The sequence below is a fragment of the Corvus moneduloides genome, chromosome 8 (assembly GCF_009650955.1).
Source record: "Corvus moneduloides isolate bCorMon1 chromosome 8, bCorMon1.pri, whole genome shotgun sequence".
NCBI lineage: Eukaryota > Metazoa > Chordata > Aves > Passeriformes > Corvidae > Corvus > Corvus moneduloides.
Window position 1 is genome coordinate 10,808,405 of NC_045483.1, and position 23,464 is coordinate 10,831,868.

At 39.1% G+C, this 23,464-nt stretch overlaps 1 protein-coding gene across 2 annotated transcripts in view; it reads left to right on the forward strand.

Moving 5' to 3' along the window:
• Nucleotides 1-23,464, forward strand: part of SORCS1 (sortilin related VPS10 domain containing receptor 1) — a 262,935-nt gene that overhangs the window by 111,270 nt on the left and 128,201 nt on the right. For both annotated transcript variants that reach the window (XM_032116057.1, XM_032116058.1), the window contains exon 3: nucleotides 6,525-6,624. In XM_032116057.1, coding sequence (XP_031971948.1) covers nucleotides 6,525-6,624 — 100 coding nt within the window. The remainder of the gene's footprint in view (nucleotides 1-6,524; nucleotides 6,625-23,464) is intronic.

Below are 23,464 nucleotides of genomic sequence, written 5' to 3' on the forward strand. Positions count from 1 at the left end.
CTCACCCTGACTGCACGATTTCCTTTCATCCCATACAACCTGTCTTGTCTCCCATTGGAATATTCCCACTGCCATCATCCCATGACTTCTGAAGCAATTGACCAAATTCTTATTACCTTGGCAGAGGAACAGGTATTCTCTGCTCCCATAGGGTGGTAACCTGAGTTACTAACTCTCCACTGAAACAGCATGGAAGGCAATAGGCAAATTGATTTTTCTTCAACCATTATTTGAAGGAGAAACAAGCATCTGTGTTGCCTACAGATTATGTCTCATGGCCCTCTCACTCCCCTATTTTCTTTCTTTCTAAATTGGGTAATATTTTGAAAAAATATCCAACACAATATGTAGACTGGGGATTGGATGATAAAATATGAGCTGCTTTTCCTGCTTGTCACATCTTTAAATTATTTATAGCAATAATCAGCTGAACTATATTAAGCCAAAAATTACAAGAAATTTCAGTGTGTAGGTTTCTATTCATTTAGATTACTCCAAATAAAAGTTGATTGAAAATGAAAAGAAGAAAATTGAATTACTTTAACTGATTATGCAGAAAAATGTCAATTTAATAGTTTCTTATTGTTTCTTTGTAATTTTTTTTACTCCCTCTCCAAGTCTTTTTGGTGGCTTTTGCAGGTGGGAAACTTCATTTTGTGATGAGAAAATTCTTCCCATGAGAGGAAAAAATACACATTTCATTAAACTCATAGAAATTTATGACTTAATTTCTAGTAAAATCTACAGTCACAACTCAGACTGGAAGCAAAATATTTTCAAAATGAAGGTTTTAATCTGTTTTAAAATGCCTATTTAAAGTGTTTTTAATTTTGTATTTCATCATTTTGCCATTGATAGCAAGACTTTTTCCAATCCTTATTTGCACACACAAAACCCCAGAAAATTACAAGTGTCAGGATGGAGTGGGAAGATGGTGGAGCCTGAGGGGACTTGAATTTGGCTCTGTCACAGACTTCCTTCAAATGCAGGATTAATTATCTTGTCTTTCCCTCTGTTTCCCCACGTAGAGAGTGGGAACAGTCCTATTTGCCAGCCCGCTGAGGGCCTCATGAGAAAAAAGTAGTAAGAAATGTGTTCACTTAGGCCACGAGACATGTGGGTCCCTTGAGTTTTGAAATATCTTATTTTTCTTTACTCTGGAAATGTCTATAAATTTAATTTCAACTTCCTGGATAAATTTGAAGTGTTTTAGTGTTGTGACATGAGCAGTGCTGTTACAGATTTTTAAAGAAATGCTGACCAGCTGTTTGGCTTGTCCCTGCTGTCAGACCACTGCCCTCTTGAACCAAACTCTTCCGATACTCTTATGAAACCCTTTTCTACATGCAAATTCTGTCCAAGGACACAGAACTTCCTGTGTTTACATCTTGCAATTGCTCTTCCAGGTGGGATTGTAAAACTCCATTCAAAATGTGTCAGTCTCCATAAGCTAAGCAAACAGATCCCATTAGAAATGTGAAAAGCCTTGGGGAATTATTTATACAATGAATTAAAAAGACAGACAGTGGTGAGAAGTGTCCTGGTGAAGCAAAGTAATTTGCAAAGCAAGAGTAACTTTCTGTGAAAATAAAGAATGAATTTAAAAAAAAAAAAGTTTCACCCTAAGAAACTGAGATGAGGCATTAGTACTTTCTGGAAAAAATACCAGGGTCACACATGAAGGAGTTAAATCAAAAGAGGCATTAGACCAGAAGTGATATCTATCAGTGCCTTGTGAAAAGCTAACAGGAGGAACATGTGAACATAAATGGCTAGCTGTTGAAGAAGACTTTGACATTACTAGCTTTTGTGAAACATGGTGGTATGACAAAAATCAATGGGAAACTTTACTACCTGGCTATGAAACCAAAGTAAAGCGTTTCAATTTAAGGGATGAAGGAATACCACCTCAACCTCAAAGTCTCCCCAGAAAAAAAGAGTGCAAGAGTCAACAACTGTACAGCAAAGTTTACAAACAGGCTTAAAACATGGCAAACAGGATTACAAATTTGCTCCAGAATTACCAGCTCCAGTATTTTTCACATTCAGACATGAAAGATCATTTTTAATGTCTTTATTCCTTATTCAAAAACTTGTTTGTTTGAAAGCCTTTTGTAAGTGCAGCTTGTGGCTCTGCAGTTCTGCCTTCTGTGATCTGAAAGGCTTCTTTCCAAAAATCTGTTCTTGTAGAGATTAATATGATAGCAACTGGCAAATCTTGTGCTCACCTGACCATTCCCTTTGGAGGCAAACCAGGTGGCAAACTCAGTTATGTGGGAGGTTGGAACACAAGATCTAATAGTCATTGCTTAACTTAAAAATACCTGGCTTGTGCCAGGGATAAATTCATGTGCAGAGGGAGAAAAAGGGCAGAGCCCATCTCTTCACACAGCTCCTGGTCAGACAGGCTGCCCTGCTCTGCTGCTCACTGATCACATCACAGCTGCTTCTGGTCCTGCCTCCCAGGGCCGGCTGCCACTTGGACCACAGTTAGAGCAGCAAATTCAACTGTGGAGGAAAGAGGGGAATAAGGACATGAAACACAGTGTTCTCATGGTGGATTTGGGGGAAGCAGTCAAGTTAATGTGTGAAAACCAGGCGTGACTGGTGGGAGAAGAAAAAAAAGCAAATGGTGCCAATTACAGTGATTGCTTCTTAATGATGTGTGTTATAACAAGTAACCTAATCTGTTAACATGGGAAGAAAGCTGTACTCTAATAAGCAGGAGACATGAGACAGCTTAAAGTCTGCAAGTAATGTTTTTCTTTTTTGTCACGGAGTGTTCCAGAAAGATCTTGATGCAAAAAAAAACCCCCCTCTTGACCAAATGATCAACTGTTCGATTCTTCAGGTCTTCATCATCTTACGTAAAATAACTACAGTCAGCCTTAAGTTTATAACAAAGGAGAAAACTAGGGGATGTATTTAATCTCTATATTCAAACTGACAGTACTCTGAATGTCAGGCTCTGCTTCTTGAGAAAGAAGAAAATTTCCATAGGGTTCATGTTGCTGGTTGATTCAGAATGCCTATTATAGTTGTGAAATATTGGTAGGAATGGATTGAGATATATTCATGACAGTAGGTGGACTAATGGAATTCAGGGACTTTATTTAAAATGTGCAGGAGTTTATTATAATACTGTAATAGAAATGTCATTTACCCTGACGGGAGGAGAGGGAAAAACCCTGTCAATGAATAATAATGAAGTTGTTTAAATGTCAGCTTTCTTGCAAATAGTTTGCAAAATAGAAATCATGCCACATGTTTCTAGTTTTGTTTTAATTTATTACTGGGAAAATCAGAGCTTCAATCCCATAATTTTGGTACTTTTTTATACTGTGAAATGAGCTAGTGATCATGAAAATGTTTATCTTCTTGCATTGTCTTCCACTTCACTGAAAACATAGGGAGTTGGATTTTAAACAGCTACTGGTAAAATTTGGGATTTAATGATAGCAATTGAAACTAATATGGTGGGACAAATGTGAAGTTCAGAACTGAGTCTAAATATTTTATTTTCTGAATGTTATTCTTCTTCTATCATCTGCATTTCAGTGACTTCCACAATGTAAGACTCACATCCCCCTTCTCCCCCCGAACAGTTTGAGAAACCATTGCAACACGCATCTACACAAGACACAATAAAATAGGGCTTCCTGTTCACTCTTTTACATGTAGTTATTTCATTAGCTGTAGCTATTTAGAAAGCAGAGTTTAATTTTTGTGTTTTAAGCTTGACATGTCCTGGGTGTAGTCCTTTCTGATGATTTATCTGGGCATTTTCTTGCTCCTGTCATGGATGGACTAAAATTGATTTCTCTCTGCAGAACTTCAGAGGAGCAGCCTTCCACACAAAATGTGGAGAGGTTGGTTGCTACATATCCTTTGCCCTTCAGATAACCGGGGTTGAAGTTGGTGATCCTACTCTGTCATTAGTGCCTACACCCTGCTGAGGTGCATCTGTCTTTTGCAGCACTTCCAGGTTAGGCTGGCTTCCTGGGCCATGCAATGGCTGATGCGTTTTCATGCGTTAGGAGTCTCATGCTGCTTTATAACACCCATTTAATAAGACAAACAAATAGCTCGTTATGTAGGCTACTAATCAGTGCTGGCTTGTATACATATATGTATGTAATAGCAATAAGATGAATGCAGGTTAGTGATACCCCTGGTTAGATCCCAGCAGAGACTTCCCATGGATGCAGTGTTTCCTTTGATCTAATTCTTTTTTTCCACTGCTCTGCAAATGTATATATTACCATTTCTTTGTGTTAAAACAGTTATGGATGCCTATCTGCTGTTGTATATATAACGTTTGCCTCCCCATTAAAATTAAGGGTATTTGTAAAGTGGTACAAAAGTAAAAATTGGTAACTGGGAAGGTAGAAGGACTGGCTATTGTCAGTTTAGAACACGAAAATGAGAGTAAGATCTAATGTAGCTCCTTCGATTGCTTGCGAATGCGTTCATCTGAAAAAAAAAATTTTTCTAAGCCTTTAAATCTTTCAGTTTCTTTTATAGATGTTGACAGAAGCACAGGCTTCCATCTGTATAGAGTGTTACCTGTAAATAAAGCTATGAATGCAAAACAATTGCCTAGAGATTTGAAGTAAGAAGTGGCTGGCAATTCTGAGATTACCATTTGCAATAGGATGTTGACATAAGTTTGCCTGTGTTGTGGCAGGGGTATTGGCTGCCTTTCTTGAACAATTTCAAAGCAAGCTTTATGTCTCAGATTTTCTTTGCTCCTATCCACTTTAGAAAGATCCCATTTTGAATTCACTGTAACTGGTGTATGAGAAAAAGCAGCATTATTTTGTTAATATATTTTTCCTAACTCAGCAGGTCAGATTTACTCCTTACAATCTTTGTATGTCTTTGTCAGCTCAAACTTCACAAAGGGTAGGTTTTGGGGTTTAGGCAGAGAGCAGCAGAAATACTCACTTTTGAGAAGACTGGGTGGTGAGGTGGGGCAAGTTAGCGAAGTGGAGCTGCAGTCCTTGGCCAGGCTGTGTTCAGCATCTTGCTGTGGATCCCCTTACCTGGATGCTGGAGCATCTCTGAAATGTTTGGTAACAGAAACAACCATAACAGTATCCTACTCCTCAGTGCACTGAGGAAATAGCTCAGTTAGTTTCTATGTGCTCCTGAGAGAGATGACCTTATAAAGGCAAAGCTCAGTCAGCAGGTGATGTTAATGTTCTAAACACCAAAGGTCATACATGCACATGGGAGGGCATGGGTTTATTGGAGGAAAGGAGAAATGTATGGATATTAAACCATAGGGCAATTGTTATATGAGCAGGCAGATACATGCAAAGGCTTCTATAAAGTTTCTAAATAGAAAGACTCAACTTTAATGCAGATTCACGTTTTAGTGCAATTCATCTTTCATGGATAAAACCCTAGGCTGCTGTTTTCTTGTTTTGTTCATGTACTGACTGCAAAATCTGAAATCCCAGAATCTGAAATATGAATGTAGGTATGGTACTTGATTCAGAAATGTACCACACTCCATACGCCACCAAAAAGAAAAAGAGTAAGCATTAAAGGTGTTAAATGCCTTTGTGAATTTAGCCACTGTTGGAGCCCTGATAGGAGAGAACCTGCAAAAATTGGGTGCCAAGATTTTACTTTAGAATGTCTGGTTTTGGAGGGCACAGCAAAAGGGAAAATTCATGTTACTGCTTGCAAGTGAAGTTCTGTATGGGCCCATTTGTACATGTTACAGGTGAGATACAGGAATATGTTATGCTTTTGAATGTCTGTTACCCAGATACATGTCCCTTTCTGCAATTTATGGGCACCAACTGTACTGGTTTGGGCTGATTATCTAAATCCCTGGGATACTGGGACAGAATTCAGGCAAGTATGAGCTGCATAATGAACAAAACCTCTGCTGATGCTTGATCCTGCTTCTGGTCCCATGTGAAGTGTAGCTCCTACAGGAACACTGGACAGTCTCATTTGTTCACTTATTTTGTTCTTCCCCAAGACACGTAGTCAGTGTTTTTATGGGCAACACGCATTTCAGAAATGCTTCATTTTCTCTACTGGACAGTGGCTTTTAAAGCAAGAATAAAATGCATGTGTCCATCCTCTCTGCTAGTCAGTGTCAGAGAAGGTACTTTGGAATACACTGAGATAAGCCATCTTAACAAAACTAAGCTTGGAGTGTATGATGAACTGATAACCTTAGTCTCTTGCTGTCTGCTGTTTGGCATCTCTGACAATCATTATCATCTTCTATATGCAGAATGTATTTCCTATTGTACATATTTAAGATGCTTTGGGAAGATGCTGGTTTAATTTTTCCTAATCTAATTTAAATGCAAATTATCAACACTCACATGATGCTGTGTGTATATAATTAAGTATCATTATATACTACATGAATCATTGAAAAAGCTCTAGAGAGCCATTCCGCTATTTAAAGCATGACTTACATTGAAAAGCTGCCAAGTGACTTGTGGTTTTGTGATTAAGTGTTTGTACTTATAAGAATCTCTCTTGAATTGTAGGTCCACAGATTATGGGACAACATATGAGAAACTGAATGATAAAGTTGGTCTGAAGACTATTTTGAGCTACTTGTATGTTTGCCCAACAAACAAACGTAAGGTAGGTGATGATGTGGTTAGCTCCTTTTGGCTTTATGATGCTATTTCTGTCCTGGAGATCTCTTCCAATTTTTTCAATGTCTGTTACTATTTAAATGGCAGGAATTTCTCTGTCACTCTTGCCTTGAAAAAATGCGTGGCTTTAGTACCACCTATACCTGTTACCAGTAATACTTGAGGGAAAGATGGCCATTAAATGGATTGGCGTCACGTGTACCGTGCATGTAATTGTTTGCTCACCTTCTGGATGGTGTTGATTTTGTTGTCTGAAAGGGAGAGAGACTCGTTAAAATGGCAGAAATGCATCTACAGTGACCAGATTGTATATAACATTATCTGTCTTTTAAGTGCTCCCAATAGTGAACTGAACAGGATTTGACAAATTCCTGCAGAGAAAATGCCTTAGAACCTCAGAAGGTTTTAATCATTCAGACACCTACTGACTAACAATTTCCTATGAATTTATAATGCTGACATACTCATGAAAGGAATCTGGATGCCTTTTTTGAGACACATTTTTGACAAAATTTTTCGTTTTCTACTCCTTGGTTTTCAGTCCTTGTGCATAGTTCGAGTCACTACAGGCAAAACTGAATTGCATTGGCAGAAAGTGTTAGTAAAGAGTTACCTCTAAAGGAGGCTGGGTGTATTTGGCCAGCTGAGGTCACTACAATGCTGTTCTCACTATACTGAAACAATTAAGTGTTCTTTAAGACGGACTGTGAAAGGAAGAGGGAGCTGTCCTAACCAGAGAGGACAATGCTTGGCAGTTTAAATTGCAATTAAATGGCCCCAAATTAGTGGAGGGATGTCATCTCATTGCAGCTGACCCTTAGGACGATATGAAGCTCTTCCCTAGGAGCTAAAGAATGAAATTAGCAGATCACTTAAATGTCCTTCAGCATGCTTGTTAAGCCAAGTGAAGTGCAGGCTGGTGCTGAACAGCCTTTATCACCTCTGGCTGCATCCTGCACCCTCTCACTCCCTGCCTTTCTCTGCCACCCTTGTTTGTATAGCCATCTGATGAGCTGGATCCAGGACTGACCTGCCTGAAGACTAATCCCTTTCCAGCTCAAAAACTAAGTAGATGAAAGTAAAATAGCTTTTAGGCAGAAGTGCGGAACCATCTTTTCTGGCAGAAGTCTGGTGTAAAGTTGGCCTACAATCAATACGGGACAGTGCCAGAGGAAAGCTGCAACACCTGTGATGAGAGGACCTATGTCATGGTCTAAGATTGAATTTTTCAGAGTTTATTTCAGCAGGAGCAGAGTTAGGCTTGCAGGGAGAACTTTTGGAGGCCCTGCTCATGCTGTTTCTGTAGAGTATCAGGCCATTCCATCAATGAACATTTAATTTTAGACACCCATATAGTTCCCCAAGGCTAAGAGGGCACAGGGAAGAAAGTGTAGAGCTACCTTATGTTTCCACACTAAGAGTACTTCTACAGTGAAAGCAAAAATACTAAAAGTCAAGGTCTTTATTATGCTTGTTGGGGAATGAAAAGGAAGGAAACATATTTATAAATTTTGCCACCAAGGAAAAATCTATGGATCCTGGGACCTGATCCCCTCTCCTCCCCTGAAATTCTGATAACACTTTCAGAAATTCTGGTCATTTTGAAAGTTGTATCATGTTTCACTAATCTGGGCTGGGTGGATGGCTGCAGAAGTACTTTTAAAAGGTGCAACTCAACTACTCTAAACTCCATGAATTTTATAAAACTCGTATTCTTCATGTGAAGGGTTTATACACTGCTGCAGTTAGTGCTGGGCAAATGCTAACAGTGTATTTTCCCTAAATATTAGCTATATGTGGTGATTTCTCTGACTGCACCCGTAGCCTTCGATGTCCTTTGTTCCACAAGGCCTGCCTTAGCAGAGAGAAAAGGCTTCTTCAGTAGTGGAAAAGAAATGGTGCATTTTTCATCTTGAAGTTACTGGATGAGAGACCTTGCTACAGCAGTGATCCATAAGGGGGGTCAGCATGTACTTAACTTACTGAAGTTGCCTTGTTTTGGGAAAAAAAAAATTATTTTAGCACATATTTAACTTTCAGGAGTAGTTCCATTGAAACAGAAGGTAAATTTTGAACTTAGCTGACTCAGGACTGATTGCTTGTCATGAAAAAAGCAAGTGTACCATTTATGGAAGTCTTGTCTTTTCTTTGCAAAGCAGAGCAGTTAGAACAGTGAATGGTAGAATGCATGTTATTGGATTTATTAAAATAATTGATAGCTTTGTTCATGAATTTCTGATTATTTTCACATTCTGGAAAAGAACAAACAGCATGTGTTGAATAAATTATTTGTTGTAATTTATTTGCTCTTCTCTATCTAGAAAAAAAATGGGTCTATAAATACCCAGTATTTGCAGAGCTTCCCACAGCCCATGAATGCCAATTTATTTCTAAAAGCTTTTGACTTCCAGTTCTTGTCTCTTTATTGAACAAAATTAAATCCTTTAACCAGACATTGCAGGCAATGTCATATTGCAAAAGGGTGCTTGGAAACAAAAAATTAGAACAAAGTCAACCATTATTTACAATTTAAACTGACAACCTATTGCTGTTGCTTGGCGTTTTTCTGAATTACAATATTTACTGAAGGAAATGACAGAAAGTGGTTACTAACATAGTAATGTGTAAGTCTTGGCAAAGAGAAGTGGAAACATTTTTTAGAATTCTTTTCCTTTTACTGAATTACTGTGCTACCTGGTCGTATGACTGATGACACAGATCAGGGGTAAAAAGTGTACCACATGGATCTTGCCAAAGACACAGAGCCTGTTTGAGTATTTGTCAACAAGTCTCCGGAAGAGGTATGTGCAATGTGCAATAAATCCCTAGGCTTAGGTATGTCAACATTGGTTTATTTGTTAAGTTCATAGAGCCTTTTGCAATGAGAAAAAAAAAAATTTGAATGCTTCTACATGAAGAAATACTGTTTCAGAATAATGCTGATGGGTTACAAACTAAACTAAAATAGAAATCCAAGTTGATACCTTGAAATTACATTTTCACAGAAGTGTGTCATTCATTTTCCTAGAAACTCACATGCACTAAGGTTTACAGTGTTTCTCTATAAAAGCCTTTCAGATAGGTTATTTTTACTCATTGCATGGAAAATAATAGGCATACACACATAAAAAGTGAAAGGATCATGGTGGGGACTCTAGAATTTGTTTAAGTGGAGGTTTTCTTTGACTCAGAAAGTGCTGCTGGCTAATTTAAATGCTGTATCCTTGTAGGAAGCACACTGTGTTCTCTGCAAAGAGCGGGTTTGTGCAGCCCATTCGTTCTTTGTACTTTCGAGCCCCTTGTATCTGTATATCTTCAGTTAATTAATAAATGCTGGGTGATAGTATCTACCAGTGACTTTTATGCTTTTAATGGGACTAGTGCATCAGATATTTCCTGTGGGTTTGAATTTTTGTGGTAGTGTTTGTTTGTTTGTTTTGTTTGTTTAATTTTTTCTCTCCCTTTCCGCAGGCCCGCCTTGATTTTTTTCACTTTATTCCTCCAACTGTTCAGATTTTAATTGCTGTGTGGAGCAGTGTTGCCTTCTTTTTTTTCCTCTCTTTAAAGATGAATGGATTACAGATGCCTTCCTCTTCCTTGATATTCACTGCTTGTGTTTATCACCTTTACAGTGTGTTAAGCATTGTCCTGTTGAGTGTGTAGCACCAAGATAGCAGATACTTATTGTAAATATAATTGTATGGGTTTCAATGCTGGCTAGATCCCCAACTACTTCAAATTTATTTCTATTAATGAGTTTTAAATGAAAGGAAATTAAAGGAATGGCAGCCTAGCCTTCTGTTCTTTCTAGCATTGGCTGGTGGTACTGCACAGAATAGTTGGCAAAAGTTTCTGTTAGTCAAGACAGTAGAAAATTTACCCTTATTAGCTGAAATGGGAATGACTGATTGCTACTTTCTATCCTGTGGTATTGGGTGAGTTTATTTGCTTTAGGGAAGTTCTGTTTCTGAAATGCAAACTGCCCCCTTGGATAAAGGGTAAGACCTAGAGCTGTGTGCTTTACACTTGCCTTTGTACCCACTCTTCTGAGAGTTGGGGAAAATGTCCATAGAGGTGAACAGTTTCACCTGGCATTGCTGTTTCTCAAGAGTCTGTTTACCCTCAGTTGCTAAAATCAGATTGGAAACACTTCCAAATATCCTCTCTCTGACCTGCCTCACCATGGAAGCTTTCAGAACTCTGATGTGATGGCAGCTCTTGATTTTTTCAGTTAAGGCAAAACAGTTATTTCCAGCAGTGTCCTCCTTGTAGCCTCTGTAAATCGTAGTGTGAAGGCTGTCAGTTTATATTGGAGAGGTTGGTGCTCAGCAGAGCTCTGAGCACACCTCACCGTAGACTGAGTCGGTCCCGTGGTGGTCAGGGGATGGCATCCTTAGCAAATTAGGCACACTGGGAAACCAGCCTCTGTCAGTCATGCCAATAGCACATTGTGTGATTGCAGTCCCCTCTTGCTGAGATAAAATCAATTATTTTCTTGCTCTCCTCTTTTCATTTGGAAGGAAAGGTCCTTGTTAGCTGCAGGCTGTGAGTGCAGCCTTCAAAGAGGCAGTCATAAGAGACCAAAAAGGCATATGTGAATGATTGGAATTGTTTGGGGTTTTGTGGTTGGTGTTTTTTGGGGGTTGGGTTTTTTTGTTTGTTTGTTTTTCTTTGTTTTGGTTTTTTTTTAATGTTGTAGTGGACAGGAGATTTCAAGGAGATGTTTACTGAGAATGTTTTCGTACCTTTTTAAAGGGAGGAACCCCCTTGTACTGCAGTGTTTTGGAAAGATCAAAACATGAATTTGGTCAAATGAAAACTGCTGTTTGATGAAACACTATATAGCATAGAATGGTACATGAAATGTCTCTTATGCTATGACAAGTAGTGATTCCTCATAGCCTCATAATTTGCTTCAGAGAGAGTGTTTTGGAGGGAGGGAGTCGAGGGACTGTGGTGTGGGATTTATCTCCTGTTTTCGCTTACCTGATAGGCAGTTTGGGTTAGATAGTGCCTTTAATCCAGTGCTCTTCCTGTGGGAGAACATAGGGATTCTTCTTCGCTTGTATTGTTTTTCTAAATACGGTGGCCTAAATCTGTTTCATTCAGCAGTTTGAGCTAAAGATTCCACCTCACCAGAAAAGGGTTGAAATCCTGAACCTACGAGAGAATGATCTTGGACTGCAGGGGTGGTTCAATGGATAACACTGTACGCATGCAAACAGTTAACTACCCACAGGAAAAGGGATGTCTCACACTGAGAATTAAGAAGTCTTTAATTTTCTGCAGTTCAGCAGTAATGATGGATTAAGTCGCCTGCTTTACAAGCCTCTGGTGGTGGTAACTGGGAAATCTGATAATCTTGGGATGTCCTTGGGTTAATGCAATTACAGTTTTCACTTTTGCTTGTAATACCTTTAGATTCAAGAGTAATTCTAGCTGTGAGCCAGATGAACAAGTATAGACTTGATTTCCATTTCAGAAGACTGTCTTTTCTGCCTTCCATGAAAACAAGGATAATTTTTTACTAGTTTAGAAAGGTGGATTGTCCCTCACATCTGTTGGATATGATCTGGCAGTTAAGTGGTTTCTCTAAGTCAATAAAGATGTGTCAAGTGGAGTGACTGTAGAGCTGGTGCTGTCTTTAAGACCGAGTTCATGGAGAAACCAATAATTAATGATCATTTAGTACATGGTAACAAATTGAAGGCAGATCCTCATCTTTCAAAGTGAATATTTTTACTTTTGAAATGTCTGGCAGCATTTGCTACCACACTTTCTGATTCCTGGCTGCAGTACATGACAGCTCTCACAATAGCCATTACACACAAAGCCCTTGCCATTACTCTACATCCATATCTCTTCTTGGATATGAAGTGAAATCAAAGCCCATTTATTCCACTTCTGCTCTTGTAAGCCTATCAAAAATAGTGGCAGTTTTGACATTTCCTCACTCAAAGTAGCTCTACAGTCTGCCTTTGTATCTCACAGAAGTCTCCAAGGGCACACTGGGTGTTGAAACTAATGATAGGGAGGTATAAGCCATGAAATTCAACTTTAGAGTTTCAAAAGTGTTCTTTCCATTCTGAGTCTGTTCCCTGTTTTCTACAAACTGGATAATTAAAATTTATGCAACATAATCTCTTGTTGAATGTCCTTCAATTCTTTTATCCCTTTTTAATTCCTCCCTGATTCACCAAATACCCTGGAACAGATGATATCCCTTTTGGCAAGGAAGGATATATGCCAGCAGCTTAGAGAGCACGGGAGCAGTATGTTGTTAGTTGCAGACCATATACAGGCAGCTGGGATTGATGGTAGTGCAAGAACAGACCTGTCTTATTTTCAAACTTGTAGTTCCATCCATTTCCATAAGTAAGACGGGCTGTTTAAATGAGGAAGAAAGCCAGTTGCCGTAATATTGATATTTTTTTCCTATGAAAAACTGGTGCCAAGTGGTTGAAAATCAGTTTGTTCAGTGTCCCATAAAGTTGGGTTAAAAATATGTACAGCAGGATTGTTTTAAGTTACCTTCTGGATTTTGAGGTATTAAAGATACATATTTGCCAGCAGATTGCAACTGCTCACTCCTTCTGCAGCCTAGATACGTTGTTATGAACAAATGAATGATGAAATGACAGGATACTCGAGGGTTTTGCCTTCTGTCTAGCTGCACTTGGAGTACAGGGAGAAGAAAGTGGAGAAAATTAAGAAGAAAAATGTTCTTGATTATTAAACTTCTGATTGATAAGTGCTAGTAAATGCAGAGAGAGGGGAGTGATGGCGAAGATTAATGGATGTAATTAGAAAGCCATCTAGTGCTAAGAAAATGTGGAATTTTACTTGTATGCAAATAGCATGAGAATTAGAGACCAACAAGTGATGCCTCATATATCAAATTGAGAATAAGAGGTCCTTGAGGAAGCAGCCAATCTTCATGGAGAAAATGGGAATAATTAAGTGTCTGGTATGAAAAAGATACTGCAAAACCCATAAGTGAGCTTTTCCTTTTAGTGCTACTAAGTGCAAGGGTTAGGTTTCTTGTTGTGGGGACAGAGAGAGATTTTCCAGAGCCGCCATAATAATAATAATAATATGTCTAATAATTCAAAAAACAAAAAAAATAAAAAAGTCAAAACAAAAACCCCAAAACAAACCAAACCAACCCCCCCCAAAACCCAAAAAAATACCAACCCCCCCCAGAAAAAAACAAACAAAAAAGCCCCCAACAACAACAACAACAAACCAACTAGAATTTAACAGAAAACAGAGAATTCAAGGGTCAAAACTTACTGAAAATAAGGCATTGTAATCCCTACATTTTCTATTGTGTCTTTTGATTCCCATCTCTCCACCTGTTTCTCAATAGTAGTCAAAAAAGGAATTAAAACATTTAGGAAGGGCCTGTAACTTGGGGAGCAAGGAAAATACAATGCTTGCCACAGCTTTGAGAGTAATGGCATAGGGAGGCTGTGGATGGAAACACAGAATTCATTCTCTTTCTGTTTACCACGACGTGGCTTTCAGATGGGCATGGGTCTCCCACAAATTTGCACAAACTCCGTTTTTCTGTGGAGGAATCTCTTCTACCACGTTTAGAAGTACTGGATTGTGGTCAGTGTTTCTGTAAAGGTAAACGCTTTAGGCATACGTGAGAACAAAGGAGAGAAAGCTGTTGAGGAAGCAGAGCAGTGATAATGGCAATCGCTGGAGGCAGTGCTGAGGGTGGTGTTGAGAGTGACATTCACCAAGTAGACCAAAATGTGTTCATAAAGAACTATCAGAGGAGCTCTTGCTGTGTATTCTGATTCTGTGGATTAAGCCATAGACCACTGTTTCCTGAGCATTTTTCCATGGACAGGGGAGTGAAATCAGACCATGGTGAATATGCAGGGCGCACTTGCACCTTCACAGTGTTTTTGTGCACGTTTGCTAAGAAGAACATGTGAGGATTTGAGGGAAGTACTTGGTAGTAAATTTTGAGTGTGGCCAACTGTCACCATAAATCTGTGAGCAACACTTTTGTTGCTTTTTCTTAAACTGACAGTGCAGCTAAAAAGCTGGTGAAATATTTTCCAAAAATAGTGTTTTACAGAAATATTTAAATTAGCACCATATTTGACAAGCAAAAACCAAATTTGCAGTTTTCTGTTGCGTACAGAATATTATGAATAATGGATTTTGTTATTTAGAGAAAGAAAAAAAATCATTGTTTGAAAGTACTTATTCCTAGTCAAAACATTATTTTTTTCTGCTGAGGTCATGTAAGAATTTTCTGTCTTGAAGAGATTGGTGTTAGAATAACAATGTTTTGGGTGCAAAAAGCTAAAACCATTTTGTTTTGAAATGTTTCCTTTTAAAATTCTCTAGACATTTACCAAGATAAATTCTACTGAAAACAGTGGAACATAATAATGGTACTTAAATTACATTTTTAATCATTTTGCTGATTCTGTTGTTAAAAGTCTGCTCTGAACAGCTTCAATGCAGTAAAACACTGAATTCTCCACTGCACATAACATTTAGGTCTCTGTTTACCTCTGTGTAAACATAAAATCTCTTCAGCCTCCAGTCCCATGTACCTAATTCCTTCATTAGAGGTAATAAGGAGAATTAGAAGGGAACTGTGATCTGGTCCTTGCGTTACAAATCCTCTTTGTGCAGGCATTTCTCAGGGTTTTGTCTCTTTTGTGGAGTGATGAGATGCATATGTGTTTGTATCAATATCGTTTTCCACACAGACCAAAGATAGACAGAAAGCCGTGGAATATGTTCTCCATGCAACTGCACAGTTACCAACAGAACCTCAATTTGTGATGCCTAATCTTAATGCAGGATTAGAAGATCTATCTTCATCAGATATGGTTAAAAGAAAATCTCCTTCCCTTGGCTTAGGGCTCCTTTGCACAGCGCATTGCACAGAGTTTGAATATTATTTTTCTGTGCTGGTTTTTTTTCTGACAGAATATGTTTTAGAGGATTTAGCCTTGTGTATTTGCTGTGATTGCTGGGCTCTCTTTCTGATTCCTCATAGGTTCAGCAATTTCTGTGAACTCTACTCTTGAGCATTTTGTGTGCTCTGGATGTAGCTTTCTGGTGAAGACAATCCATTAGAAGTAATTCCTTAATAATAAGCATGGCAATGGGCTTACAGCTGTTCCTGGACATTATTCAGCCCTGAGAACATAAAATTGTATTATTGTGACTCACCCTTCTGCGTCAAGACCAAGATTCTTCTGTCCTATTTATAAGTCAAGAATTTATGGGAAGAGATTTTTTTTTTTCTCCATGTTTGAACAGCATCTGTTCTTTGGGTTCTGGTGCACAACTTGTTTTCCATTTATAATTACTGCTGATGGTAAATAATCAATGTAATAGCATAGCCTATCTGAATGACAGCAGTTTGTGCTTAGTTTTAGGCAGTTAAGGGAGAAATACAAACACATCCATATGCCCTCCCTAGTGTCATGTTACTCAGCTCCCAGAAAGTAAAGAACAATTGCAGATGAACCGAAGTAGTATCAACTGGGGCAGAAAGTGTGAGTTTCCCTTCTTCTACTCTGTGCCTTTGCTCATTTATGGATTTTTGTTAATAGGTAGTTCAGGAGAAATATTTTCAGTCCTAGTTTATGAATGAGATCAAATGTATGTTTTGCTAAGGTCAAAAAATAATCAGCTGCAGACAGAAGCTGAACACAGGATTTTCATTGAAATCCTATCCATAAAATCATCTTTTCTCCTAATTCTGGAATATGATTCTGGAAGATGACAATCTTCCAGTCTTCCAGATCTCCTTTTGTACCGTTTCTTTCTGAGATGGAATTGCAAACTGCAATCCACCCATGCAAGTTTGTGCCCTTCATTTGTATTGCTTAGAGATATAAACAAACCTTCTCACAAAAAAAGAAAAAAAAGGTGCAGAAAGGAAAGCATCAATCATTTGAACCTGTTTGGGACAGCAGCAGTAGGTTATCATGGAGTGATAGAGGAAGCTTAATTCAGTCATTCAGTGATTCAGTGTAGAAGTGGGCAAATCATTGCTGCTCCAGACCCCTGTGTGCCTAACACCAGTGGCATGGCCATATTCCTTTTTAAACTTAAATACATTTCTCTAACAAAAATATGTCTGACACTTCAAACCTTGGAGCTGAGAGCTGTCTCCCAAGTCACGTTCCTTGTTAAGGTGTGTCACTGTTCTCTTTCTGTACTACCCCTACCAGCAAAACTTTTACACCTGCTCCAGGATACCAAACCTTTCCTGTTGCTACTGTTTCAAGCCTGTGCTGCCATTTGCAAGCTCTCACAGGAGCGTTCAGTCAATTACCACCAAAGGCTCCCATTGTTCCAAAGAGACTGACCTCCCCCCTTCAGGCACCAATTAAAATCTATTACTCTTTTCCCATCATATTTGCTGTAGTTGGAGCTCTGGCTCCTTGCCTGGTAGAACTTGTTGGGTTTTCCTCTCCTTTTCATTATTACTGAAACTTTTCTAAAGATGACAGGAGTGAAAATTCCAAACCACATATGTATGTACCTTGGGGACAACAATAACATTTTAATGAGATTTTTAATTTAATCTCTCTTCCACTTGTCATCATGGATATAAGAAAAATCCAAGTGAAAGAATCGACATGTTTCACATGATGACATGGCTTACTTCCTTCCTCTTTTTGTTTTCTTCCTTCAGCTAATGTGCCCCAATTATTCTACAGAAAAGGTTTTCCAGCAGCTGTAGGACAAACGTGCTGTGAGCCTTACTAGTAATAATACTGTGCTCTGAAAGTTGAGGGGAGCAAAAGCTGTGTACCTGACAGCTCTCTTGAGTCTCAGGGCCTGTCCTTTCTTGTATGACAGTACACTGGATAGGTGTACCTTTCTTCCTACAGTATGACTGCAGCTCACATCTGTAAATAAACAGTAAAATAATATTGATAAAAGCATTTTTCTCTCCTGGTGGTTGATAATGATCAGCAGTGTATCATAACTGGCTATCAGTAAGTGCTGTGCTTGTCACAGCAGAGACCCACAAGCTCAGACTCAAGACAAGTAAAAAAAATTGTATGTATTATTCTTAAGATGTGTCAGCCTGCCTGTTTACTTGACCATATAATTAGGATCATGCCATTAGCTGTTCAGATTGAGGCTGTGGATACAGATGCAGTAAAAGCAAAAAAAACCCCGAACCCACTGCAAAGGACTAGCAGAGTTGTGGGTAAAAAAATGTTTAAGGCTAGGTCCTTTCTGGAACTGTTCCAAATTCCAACATCTACCCATTGCTCAGTCTGCTTCTGTGATGTTAGAATCACTAGAATCATGCTACATACAGCTGCTCTTACGTAAGTGTGACTGCCACCTCAGTGTCTTTCAAGACTGAATCTAAGCCTGCCCTAAAGGTGAGATTTGCAAACATGCCAAGTCCGTGCTAAAAGGAAACTCAGGGAGAAAAAAACCCCACACTTCTCTGGGCCTTGGGATTCCCTTGCTTTTGGTGAGGATATTATGAGATGAAAGTATGTGATTGATACCAAATGGTTGATGTGGATCAGAAAAGTCAGCCGTGAAATGGCTCTTTGAGGGTGTTGCTGGTGTTTGCAACCAGGCAGGATCTGCAGGCAGTCTGAGTTTAGCTGGTTCTTCCACCATTTGGACAACAGATGCAACATAACCAGTTTGTGTGTTCAGCAGTGTAGCCTGGTGGAGCTAAGTCAGGAGGAATTGAGGTTTAGATTCTTTCTTCATCTAGGTCCCTGAAGGCATTGTAAATACAGCCAAACCTGTAGATAGTTTTATTTTGCTAGGGCGCCTCCTTGACAAAATCACCCGTGGGTTGATGAGGAGGATCCCAGTGTGAATAAAGCTGAGCCTTGGAGTCTGTCTCTATTGTAGCTGACGCCTACAAGTGATAGGCTGGCACAGCCTGAGGTATCCTTCAGCTAATTTAGTTTCCACCAAAAGGGGCACAGACTTCTATAGAGGTTACCACAGCCTGTCAGGAGCTTGGAGTGCTTTCCTTGTGTGACTGCAACCTGTGTCACTGCATCTCCACAGATGTCAGAAGTCAAATTAACTGATTTATTTTCATATCTGTAGGAGTCTTACTTCTGCAAAGTGGAGAAGAGAGTTTAACAAATGTAAAAACTTTTAATAAACTATAACTTTTTATTTCCTTACCTGATTCCTCATTTGGCACATAACTTTGAAAAAGCTGCACTGAAGCTTTGCACTGGGAAGTGGTAGCTCCTAAGTTCTGCAAAACAGAAATGTATTTCACTGGGAAAATCTCACTGAGTTTTTTTGGGGTGAGGTGCTGTGTAAGTGCAAACCGTTTTTATTAACAGTCAATTCATGTGCATAATAAAAAAGTACGTTCCCACTATAAAGAAGGTTAATATTGTTGAATATATCTACATTACAGCCACACTAAAGCTGTGTGTGTATGTTCTGTTTGGAATTATATGAATAGGTGCTACATTATACTATACACACTTGTATATTATTGCTATGTGAGAGATATATGGTCTCTACCACTCGAGATGGAAAATACATGTCTTTCAGTAAAAAGATACCTCCTAGGCTTGCTGCACCAATATTTAATGAAACTGTGAATAAGTGAAGCAGATTCATCAAAAGAAAACAACATTATTTTTGCTGGGGAGGGGTAGAGTTTAAAAATAAAAATCAAAACCCTCTCTCTCTCTCTCTCAAAGTTTGCCTGCTTTCAAAATCCACACAGTGGAAAGGCTGTTCTCTCCTTAAAATGCAAAACCTCAGAAAAAATAAATGCCTCATCCTTCTGAAAAATCCATTCCTAAATGTCATAAAATATTACTTGGTAATCTGTCAAATCATTCACACTGAAGGCTGCTGTGGTCCAGCTCGAGTTTAATCTAAAGTGAAATTAGTCCACGTGTTTCTTCCTTCTGGGTCAGACGTTCATCCCAGGTGGGTTCTTTCCTGGGGTTCTCCAGGGATGGGGTGTCTGTGGCCACAGGCAGTGTTAATGGTGATGGGTGTGTGATGGATGGAGTGATTTTCACAGAGGGTCAGGCAGGTACCCAGCTCTCAGCAAGTACCTTCAGTGAATATTCTTTAAATGGAAGTCTCCTTCTTAATGTGTTTCAATCCAGAAAAAATATTCCACCTCACTTATTTGTGGAGAGCAGGAAAGGTAAGTTTTTCCCCTCTTGGAGTATGTGGAAGGGCCCTGCAAACAAACACACACAAATACAACGACACCTGGTAGCCTGTCTCAGCTGGCATAACCTAACATTTCTAAGAAGCAGTGAAATAAACAAACAAACAAAAAAATCTCCATTTCCTTTCTGTATTGTACCTGAAATATATCTTTTTCTAGGTCAGAATGTATTTGGCCCTTTCTAACAGCATGTGGTGAAACTGCAAAAGTATTTGTGTGGAAAGGAAGAAGGAAATCATCTCTTTCTGAAACTGCAGGGGAAATTTAGGCAGAGAGAATGTAATTAGCCAACCTAAAAAATGCCTGAGAGAACAGAAATTGCCAGCATTGTTCCTGCACATAGTTTTGAGAACTTTATTAAATGCAAGTGATCAGCACAGTAGTTTTAAGTATAGTCTGGAGGCCTGCAGTAAAAAAACACAACAAGCAGACCCAATAACTACAGCAAAATTAGAGGTACTTTTTTCAAGAGGATACTTAACTTACTTATGTTAATATTTGTCATAAATGTGTAATCCACAGCAAGGATATTTGGAAAGGGTAAGTATATTTTATGGGCATTTAAAGGGAAATTTGCTTACACTTCAGTGTTCAGATAGTAAAACCATTTATTGACTCTTAAAAGCTACATTTAGACAGGACTTTGCATATGTGAGAGGAACTTCTTTCATGTGGCCACCGGTGTTCTAGATTCAAGAACATGAAGGAAAGGGAGGCTTCATCTCTGCTACCCCACCACCCTGAGGTGACCTTGGTTCTTGCGGTGTTGAGAATAGGCCCATTTAAAACTTGTTTGTTACATGTCTCTTAAATGTGTTCTCTGTCATGTACTAAAATAAATTAAAATAGCTACAATAAATGATAGTAAAGAAAAGCAGAAATGACTAAGAAGCCCAAAAGTTTTCCATGCAATAAAATCTGGTTATTAGGCTGTAGCCTTGTTACGCTGAGTAATAATCAGAATAATTAAAATGTTTTGCTCTGATTTTAATTGTGATTATAACTGGAGTAATTTGAAAAATAAATGTTTGATTATAATGTTAAACAAGATCTTTTTACCCTTCTTAAATTGCAATTACTAACATAGTACATTATTGCAGTCTTTGGTGAAAATAAGAACAAGGTCCATTATAAATTAAAAATATGGATGTACAGAGAAGACTACTAAGTGAATTATAAGGAAAACTTGGGAAAAAAGAATCCAAGCCTGTCTTGGGAATGGTTTACAAGCTTTTAAATGCAAATTTATCAAAGCCTTTTGTAAGTCGTGGGTCTGATTTTTAATCGGTATTCCACTGTTTGAAAATCAGCCACACAGGCTCTCACTTGGTTAACATTCATTTTACTATTCTCAGATCTTGATCCAGAATCCACTGAAGTTAATAAAAAGACTAATTTTGAATGCAAAATTAAATTATTCTTAGCATGTCAGAAGAGCTTGCTCTTGCAGTCTCCAATCATTGCAGCACAGAAAACCAGAGTAAAGTATTTGGCAAGAAAGTACAAGTTTCTTTCTGAGCCCGTGGATGAGCCTGGGCTCACGGGCAACATCCTTCATGGACTTCAGACCTTCTAATGTGTCATTTCAGTAGGTGTCAGAACCTGTAAACCTTTGAGGTGTTACAGAGGTTACCCTGATAAATATAATTTTTTGTGTTTCATACATGTTTGTACTCAAGCCCCATATATAAGCCTACATATTTAACATTTATTGGTTTCATATGCTACTTAGATGTCACTATGGTTTCCCTATATACACTACTGGTCTACGAACTACTGTATTAAAGAAAAAGAAATGAAATATATACATGACTTGCAACAATGGTAACATGAGTTTTTTAGCGTCAATAATTCACCCAGTGCATTCTAGAAATTTAAGTGAAGTGTGACACTGAGGAATACACACACATGTGCAATCATACATACTACAGAGAGAGATGGACCAAAGCAGGAAGAAAGGTGGATCCTGATGACCAACTATCCCACCCCCTGGAGCGTGCATCCCACAGACATTACACTGTAGAGGACAGGGAAGCTCTGAGATGGTTTTTCAGTTGTGAGTTTGGTGATGGCTCCCAGTCATTGCAAGATACAGCTAACAGTCTCTGTAACAGCACAGATACATTTTTAGAGAAGTCTCTTTCTTGCTTGTTTCCTCCTACTCAGGGTTTAGACTGCCCACTGGACCATGAAGCAGTGTAACATCATTTTTGGCTGCATGCAATAGGATATCTTGCAGTTGAATTGCTTGTCACAGTTGGGGTATCACTGGTCTGCTGGGTGATATTCTAACCTGCAGATGAAGGGATCCAGCTGTATGATCCTACTTGATACTGTTTTACTTTATCATTGACTTCATCTGGGTTTTTTCTGAGGTCCCTGATGTCAGGACCTGTGAAGGTTTATACTTTTCTAGCTTCCGTGGCTTCTCAAGAGTTAAACAGGAGATGGGTTCCTTCTCACCTTTGCAAACTGAGCCAAAGTCTGCTGGCCTAAATTTCTGACAGGTGGGGAGACACAGATGGTGGATGTTCTGATGGTCTCCTCATTTCTTATCCCTCGTCAGGGTTTGGGAACTGTAACTTTTCTCATCAGAGCTGGGTAGCTATTAGCTACCCACTACAGCTACAGCAGTTACTCAGGTACTGCTGCAATGAATAGATTTATTTATAGATACAGCTGTATTCTTTACTATTAATTTAGTAGTGGTTTGCCTGAACTCACCCACACTTAGGTATGCACTGGATCCTGCTCCCTTCTAGCTTCCCCTTCATTGCTGTGGAGTGAAACACACACTTCCACTCGCTTCCAAATAACTCACTGCATGAGCCTGTCTGTGGGGACATTGAGTCCTTTTCTGTGAATCAGGATTTATTTGCTTTTGAAATGTTAATGCTAGAGATGAGGAGGAGGAGATGTCTTTCTGAGCTGCCTGATAGATGTTAGTTGCTATTTTAGTGTGTTGCTGTGGATTAAGAGGACTACTGAAGGGCAGCGTGGCAACTCCTCTTTGATCCAGATGACTGGCTCTGTAGGTGGTGGTCATTAGAAAGGAGAAAAAGCTCCATCCATCCTATGGCTCCAGCTGTAGGGAGCCATAAAGCTGGTTTATATCAGGCCAGGTTTTCTATTCAGGCTGTGTCAAAGCCTGGCGAATTCTTTTGGCATTCCTGTTTCTAACATGCTGCCTTTCCTTGCTGACTACAGGGCTAATGCTCCTGTTTTAGGCCTTGAGCATCTCATGTCTCAGTCAATGCAATGCCCTGTCCCCCACAAATGTGACCATCTCTGATTCACAGAGAATGCAGCTGCAGAAATTAGACACCTCAATTTCTGCTGCAGCCACAGGACACATCTCTTTGCACTGCTCCCCAGCTTTTCACACTAGAAGTAGAGCTGCAGGTCTTTGCTTTCCAGACTTTGCTATCTTTGCCATCTTTGCCATACCTTGCTTATTAGGAGGTCAGCTGCTGCCTCCCATTAACCTGTGGCTCTAGTCCCCACTTCTGCTTGCAGCCTTTTCAATTAAGTGCCTTTATATGGTTTCTCAATGTGCCCATCATGCTTGGGAGGAGATGCTTTCTAAGGAACATCCACTGCCCTATGTCAATAGTTAAAAAAACTAAGGGGT